The sequence below is a fragment of the Euprymna scolopes genome, chromosome 9, assembly GCF_053919585.1.
Source record: "Euprymna scolopes isolate OS-2025 chromosome 9, ASM5391958v1, whole genome shotgun sequence".
Classification (NCBI taxonomy): Eukaryota; Metazoa; Mollusca; class Cephalopoda; order Sepiida; family Sepiolidae; genus Euprymna; species Euprymna scolopes.
In genome coordinates this window covers 168,145,415-168,153,256 of record NC_136490.1, presented here as the reverse complement: position 1 = coordinate 168,153,256, position 7,842 = coordinate 168,145,415, and the positions used below count along the sequence as shown (strand labels likewise).

The 7,842-nt window shown below is 39.7% G+C and overlaps 1 protein-coding gene across 1 annotated transcript; it reads left to right on the top strand.

Moving 5' to 3' along the window:
* The first annotated feature begins 2,072 nt into the window (after nt 1–2,072).
* LOC145284697 (uncharacterized) lies at nt 2,073–2,597 on the top strand. Its single transcript, XM_080133590.1, has one exon. The coding sequence runs from the start codon at nt 2,073–2,075 to the stop codon at nt 2,595–2,597; it is 525 nt and encodes a 174-aa protein (XP_079989716.1).
* Nucleotides 2,598–7,842: the final 5,245 nt, after the last annotated feature.

The following is a 7,842-nucleotide window of genomic DNA, read 5'->3' as shown; positions in this document are numbered from 1 at the left end:
CTTCATTGCTTTATTTTTATGTTACTGTGGTTACAAGACCTGAGAAGAAGGTCGCGAAGAAGATTGTACTTTTTCGCAACCTCACTTCAGGTTAGCCACTCCCAGTTATATGATTTTTTTTCAACAATTTGCGAAAAAAATACAATCGTTCAACACAATTTCTAACGGAACTTCGAACGTCATTAGTGACAGCAATTAGTGGCATTCTGGAAATTGTTCAATTACTCGTACAAGGATATGGAAACCTCTGATAGATTCCAGGGAGCGACACCGTAACCAGATTTCCATTCTGAAGATGAAAATCAAGGATAGGATTCTTTTGTCCCGTGGCACAGAGATTACTCCTGCTATATTTTCTGTATTCCACAGGGAAATTTTGGAATATATCAACGAAATTGAAATCTCCATCTGCAAGTTGCAACTTTCTTATGTCTCAAAAGGGGAAAGAGAGTTTATGGAGTCCGATTGGCTAATTTACCAGCTGAATATACGGAAGGAATTAGATGATCTCTCTCTCCTGTTACATCCTCCAGAGGCTAGTGGGTATTTGGAGCGACTTTCCCTTCCTTATACGCCTGGACCTTCTATGGATAGAGCTCATTCATCGTTCACTGTTAGACTTCCTCAAGTTCAAATCACTGGACCAACCTTCAGTGGTTGTGAAATGGAAAACGATAGAATGAGTTTTTACAATTTTTTTTAATATTTGAAAATTGTGCAGCAGGCATGGCAAATGATGCAGAAAAATTAAACTTTTTAAAATGCTGTCTTGTCTGGGAGACCTCTGCTGCTGATTAATCACTTGAGTTGCGTCAATACAAATTATCAGCAAGCACTGGCAGTTTTAAAACGAGAATATTTAGATGTTAATGACATCATTGATAAGATATTCCAAGATCATTGATAAGATATTCCAAGATATTATCGATTCCTCCCCCAAGAGGGAGAGTTCTTATGAGGATCTTGGTAGTTTCATCTGCAGAACAGTTTCCATTCTGGAATAACTGGTCAGCTCTCTCGATTAGGATTTCTCTGGGGATGGTTCTGCGGGGGCCCGATTAATGGCCAAAATACTTTTTTTGAAATTTCCGAGAGCATTGAAGGGAGAGCTTATTCAGTTATGCGACTCTAGAATTCCTTCTCTGTCAGTTTTGATGCGAGACACCAGTGAGGCTATTAAACGCTTACTAATTAAAGGCGGCGGGTTGCCTGGTTCTTCGGATATTCATCGAACCAATTCTCGGGTAACCGTTTCAAAATCTAGAGCCACAACAAACCGAGATGTTTCTTTCCGCATAGATTCAGATTGTCAGTCTCCTTCTGGTTGCTCGAGTAAACTACCTCCTCTGATTTGTGTTACCTTCGGTCGAGGAGGAAAAACTATCTCTGTAAACTGCCTATTGGATACTGGCAGTGGCAGAACGTATTTGTCTGGTGATGTTTTGCACTCCTTGGGTTCCTTGAGTTCTGACAGTTTGGATCGTCATTTGAGGCTGACTACTCTTCTTGGAGAATGTGAGCAAATATACACGGAGGTGAAATTGGATGTGGACTTAGGGCCTGGTCATATGGAGCACTTTCGGGTGCTGGTTGCCAAATCTTTGAACTTATCTTTATATTTAAAAAATTGGCATTTGCTGTTGGAAGAGTTCAAACGAACTGGATGTTCTCTGGCTGGGCAATTTGAGTCGGGCACTGATTTGGTGGCTATAAGTGGAATTATGGGTCTGGATCTGGTGCAACATTTGGGTTCCTTACAGTCGGTGCCTTGTTGGGGGGGGGGTCGGGCTTTCTCCGTTCCTGCTGGTTTGATTCCCTTTGGTGAGGTAGACACTTTTTTCCTACAACTCTTGCCCCTATTTCAAGAGATTCTACTCAGTGCAATAATGGAGAATACTCCCCAAGTGGAATCATCGCATGCTTTCTTCATCCTGGAAGCCGATCCTACCTATGCAGACCCCTGGGTAGATGAATTTCCCTCTAGCAATGTGGAAAGTGGATTGGGGAAAATGTTCAGCGTTGAGTCGTTGGGCATTTAGGACGGAGAAGAGATTTCAGGATATGATCAGGGTATGATTCGGCAGTTCCAGGAATCTAAAAAAATCAGGGATGGGAAATATCACGTGCAGTTACCCTGGCAGACAGATAAGCTGGCTCTGGTTCCTTTTAATCATGCTATTGCTTTACACGTTTTTGATCGTCTGATCAGGAGCCTAGAGAAAAAGGGGCTGTACCAAGATGTAAATGTATTCCTTCAGCAGCAACGAGAGGGCATCATTGAGGAAATACAGGTGGATCCTCAAAATTTTGTGGATTATGTATGGGTACTTCATCGGCCCGTTTTCAAGACGGACCCGGCAGCTACTACTAAAATCAGGCCTGTATTTAACTGTAGCTTGAAGGTCGGTGGCTCTGCTTCTCTTAACGAGGCTGAATACTCTAGTGTGAATATGAAAGGAGATATGTTAGACTTGTTAACGTCTTTTAGATCGAATAAGTTTGTCTTGACTGCAGACACCAGGAAAGCTTTCTCGATGGTTCGCCTTGCACTGGAAGCAGACAAAAACATGCCCTGTTTTTTTTGTGAAGGATGGTGATTGCCTTCGATGTTTTCTGCTCGCCACGCTTATTTTCAGATTCACCTCGAGTCCCTTTATACTGGGAAGTATCCTGAAGTTTCATGCAGCCCAGTATCCTTTTGATGAATGTCGAGTTTCGATGGAGAACCAATTCTATGTCGACAACCTGGTGGTGACTGAGTCTGACCCAGCAAAGCTTTTAAGGCTGTATTCCCAGGTTAGGAAGCCGTTGCAGGAAGGTGGATTTGTAGTACAGTCATGTAACTCAAACTGCGACAACCTTAGGGAGAAGATGGGGAAAGATCACATTGAGTACTCATGAGGCCGGATGCGAGATAGTGCTCGGGTACCGGTATGATCCTATTTCAGAAAAGCTCCGCACTGCCCCTGTTAAGTGTGATCCGAGTGCATCTACTAAGAGGTAAATCCTTTCGTAATCAGCAAAGGTATTTGATCCCTTATCTCTTTACCTGGCCGTGACTATAAGGAGTAGGATTTTGGTGGGATAATTATGGAAGCGAGGTGTGCAATGGGATGAGGAAGTCCCTCCAGAGTTTCAGTCTTCTTGGAGGAACCTGGCAGAAGACTTATCTAAATTGAGTGACATGCATTTCTGTAGACAGGCCCATGATGGGAACCGAACTGGAGTTATACCTGTTTTGTGACGCTTCTAAAGAAGCGTATGGATTTGCAGCCTACTATGTTCAGGACAACAATTCTGCATTGATCTTCGCCAAAGCACGAGTAGCTCCGGTGAAGGATAAGATATTACCAACTTTAGAACCAAATGGTTGTATTTCTTGCTCTGAAGTGTTTGCCCACTATCCTGGTAGGATGCAAGGGTGTCCGCCCTTCATATTGCGTGTGGTAACAGATGCACAAGTAGTACTGTCAGGGATTTTATCAGAAACGATGACTAATAAAAGCATCTTTGCTAGAAACAGATAAAAGGATGTTTTGCTAATTAGCCTGGATTTGGAAACAAACTACGGCATCAGGTCGACCTTCAGGTATATTTCTACCACCGAAAACTCAGCTGTCTTAATCACTCGTGGATTAACGATAATGAAGTTCCGGGACAACTTTGACTTTTTGTACCATGGCCCTTCTTGGTTTCATGGTGGGGTCTTGGCTTGGCCGGAGCAGGAGTTGCCCTGTCTTGATGATAGGTGCCAGCAGATTGTTCGTTCGTCAACAAATTTTGCTGCGATTGTGGATGAGGAGTGTGCTTCAGTGATCTCCATGCGGCGGTTCTCTATGTTTACCCGTTTGTTGAGGGTAACTTTTTTTGGTCTTAAGATCCATCGGCTTGATGAGGAAAAGGGAAGACAACTACAACAAGAAAGCCGTAATTTAAAAAATGTTTTCAACAGCAGGAATTTACTGCTGAATTTAATTACCTGCGGAATCCTATGGTAAAGCCTGCACCTAATCGTGTTCAGGTACTTAATCTTTTTCTGGTTGAGGAAGGGTTGATCCGCTCGCATGGACGGCTGGGCAGGTCTTCTCAGTTTTCTTATGAACTTAAGAATCCCTTGTTGCTGGCCAAGAATCATCACCTGACTCGACTTGTGATATTAGACTGCCATCTTAAATGTTCTCATCTGGGTATAGGGTAAACCTTAACGGAATTGAGATGTCGTGGCAATTGGGTACCTAAAGGAGGGCAAACAGTCGAAAATGCTCTGAATTTCTGCACAGTGTAAAAGATACAATTCTAGACCGGTGCTGCCTGAGAACATGGCCAATCTACCAACTTCTCGTTTCGAATTTAAGGTTCTTTATAGGAACACTGGAGTGGACTTCACAGGACATTTTTGGGTGAAGGAGGGTAACAGTGAGAAAAATGTATCTGTTGTTGTTCACTTGTTTAAGTATAAGAGCAGTGCATATAGAGGTGGTGCCAGACATGAGTATATTGTCCTTTTTTCAGGCTCTAGTCAGATTTACTAATGCACATGGTGTTCCAGAGTCGATTCTCAGCGACAATGCGAAAACCTTTCTGGGTAGTGGAAGACTGTTTAAGTGGCTTTGTCGTCTCCAGGACCACCAGGCCAAATTTGAGTCATGTAACATTAAGTGGGAGACAATTCCTCTATTTTCCCCTTGGGCTGGAGGAGTATGAGAGCGTAGCATCAAGGCTTTAAAATCTTGCCTACACAAGGTTATTGGTAGGGGTAAGGTAGATAATTATACATTCCTAACTATTGTCTCAGATATTCAGCGGACTGTAAACAACAGGCCCCTTACTTATCAAGAGTCCGCTGACAGGCAACCAATGATTATCACACCCAATATGTTTATTAGACCCAATAAAAGCCCTGGTCTATTGGTACCATTGGGAAGAGCTGATCTCTCCACCATAGTTACTTCCAGCCGGAGAAGGTTGATCGAGACGATTGGATTACGAGATGAATTGTTGTCAAGATTTAGAGAACTGGGGTACAAGGAGTACCTCCTTGATCTTAGAGGAAGGATGCCAGGAAGATCTCAGATACCATTCCAGAATCGCATTAAAAGAAATGATGTAGTCTTGATCAAGAGCCCTTTAAAATCACGACCCTTTTGAATGTTGGGTACTATACTTGAGGTTCTCTCAGGACAAGATAGAGTGGTGAGGAGAGCTCGTGTCAGACAGGGCGATGGTTTGGTGAACGTTCATTCGCTAAATAATCCAATAGAAATTTCACAATCTGACGATGATCTTGAGGAAAGTCAAATGAGTCAGCCGGGTGCATCTTCGCCTGTGACTGCAGGTAGCAGTAAAAACCAGGAATCCTCTAGTGAATTTTCGGAAGGAGATGGCACCATTTGGTTGTGTCCTGCCTGCAATAGACCTCCAGGGAACCAAGATATGATATGCTGCGATTCCTGTGATGAGTGGTATCATTTTGAGTGTGTTGGAATTGACTTGGCTCCACCCGCTAGACAGAAATGGTACTGCAGTGATTGTGCACCTCGAAAGAGACGAAGGGGTAAACCTAGTATGTTACCTGTTCAATAGAAGTAGTCTTGGGTATGACTATAAACTACGACAAACAGCGGAGCCTACGCTAAGGGACAGAATGAGAGTACCTTGAACCACTGTTTCCTCCAGGTGGCCCTTGACTGAGGTTTAGCACCTGTTAGTTCCCCTGCAGGGTCACGCCAACTTTAAAAAAAATTTTCTATGAAGATATATCTATATAAAATGCACTTCTTTTTTTCTTTTGTTGGGAGAGTGTAGTGAATAATACATAGCTTACCTGGGTGTAGCTGCCGGAGGTGAGGATGCTCTTCCAACAGTTACGAAAAACAATAGCTTTGTGGTTATTTATACTAATAGAGTAAGGTAATTGTTATAAAAACCTTCCTCCTTTGTGAAGAGTACTTCATTCCTTTATTTTTATGTTACTGTGGTTACACGACCTGAGAAGAAGGTCGCGAAGAAGATTGTATTTTTTTCGCAACCTCACTTCAGGTTAGCTACTCTCAGTTATATGATTTTTTTCAACAATATATATATATATATATATATATATATATATATATATATATATATATATATATATATACAACGTTAATTAATACATGTACAGATTGTTATACTCGTTTATGTTCGTTTATGTCTGGCTAGAGAAATGTAATTATCGCTAAATTATCGCTATTTTTATAATTCTTATTTTTTAATTTTTCTTCTCTTTTTATTGAATTCATAAGTTATATCTATATTTAAATAACACATTAAGCTTCTGGCAATAGTTAAGTAATTATCGACACGTACTATTTACCATGACGTTCGAGGTCCGTCTTCAGTTCACTTCATAGAAACAATGGCTTCTAAGAAATAGCGGCATTCACTGTCACTATGTTTTACTCGTTCTAAATCATTTATATATTTAAACGGCTAAAATATTAAGGAAACGCATCGAATGCTGAGAATTCTATACATGAATTACAGGCGCTAATCGGACATATAGAACCTGATCTAGAAGTAAAACACAATGAAACACGGCATGAAATCAAGAAAACCGAAACTTTATTAATGTATTGTCTTCTCACCCAACATATAGTGTCGGTATGAACCTATATTATCCAAAATATTCGAGGACGATAAAAATAGTTGGAAAGAACGAGGAGGAAGGACACTGATTTAGCTTACTCTAATTTTTTTTCTTTTTCCTACACTCTACAGGACTGCGGACTTTTACAGTTTTAATAATTTTTTCACACCAACACTGTCCATATTCACTTTCCATTACAATGCGTTTAGTATTACTTCTTTTCTCTTACAAGCTTAAAATATGGACCCCCTCCCGAAAGTCTGGAAATTTAACTAACTGTTCACATACTCTTATCAGAATAACGAATTATTGGATTCAATGATTTTCAAACGGTTACAAATTAAACAAGATGGCGTCATCTGAAAAAATACACATTTCACTATTTTTTGCCTAGATTAACGATCCCAGTATTTGTCAAGCATAATGTAAGCGAACAACAATTCGCTATTAATACGTAAACAACCGTTTAATTACCATTTAATACGCTTTTATTCTATTACTAATCTTTGTTTACATAGTCAAAAACAGAGAGAGAAAGAGAGAGAGAACGACACAGAGAGAGAGAGAGAGACAGAGAGAGGGAGAGAGAGACTAAAATAAAATGGACGTACTTACGTATCATACTATCCCAACGTTATCTCAACGTAATTTATAACGATAGATTACATAATCACTAAAACATAACGAAAAATATTCATCTTATATTCACATTTTTCCACGCATAAATTTCGCAATTCATTTTCAATAATAACTATCATTGTAGGCCCAGCAATAGGTACCAGTTGAAACTATTTTTTCCCATTATTAGAACATTATTTACCGAGAGTCAACGTCACTAAAAAATATTACGTGCAGAAAATAAAATGATAAATAAATAGAAATTTATAAAAACTATTACGAAAAATAAGATGGAAAAATTAACATATTTAAAACGTATAAATCCATCATTCTAGATACTGTATACGGAGGATTTCACTGTTTACGGGAGCTGTCTATGTTTATGTATGGATTTAAATTCAAACAATTTCCATAAAATTTATCTAGCACGTTTTGTATAAGATTATGCCGGTCATTATATTTTTATTTATTTTATCAAAAATGTTTTTAAAATATTTTTTATTTAGGTTATGTGCTTATGACACAACATGTGTGTAACGGATAGAATTATGTCTTGACCATATAAGAGAGTCAATTAATATATAAGAAAATGTTTGTATCAG

What these genes read in the sequence shown, in the direction of transcription:
- LOC145284697 (XM_080133590.1), top strand. Translation starts at nt 2,073, where the DNA reads ATGATTCGGCAGTTCCAGGAATCTAAAAAAATCAGGGATGGGAAATAT.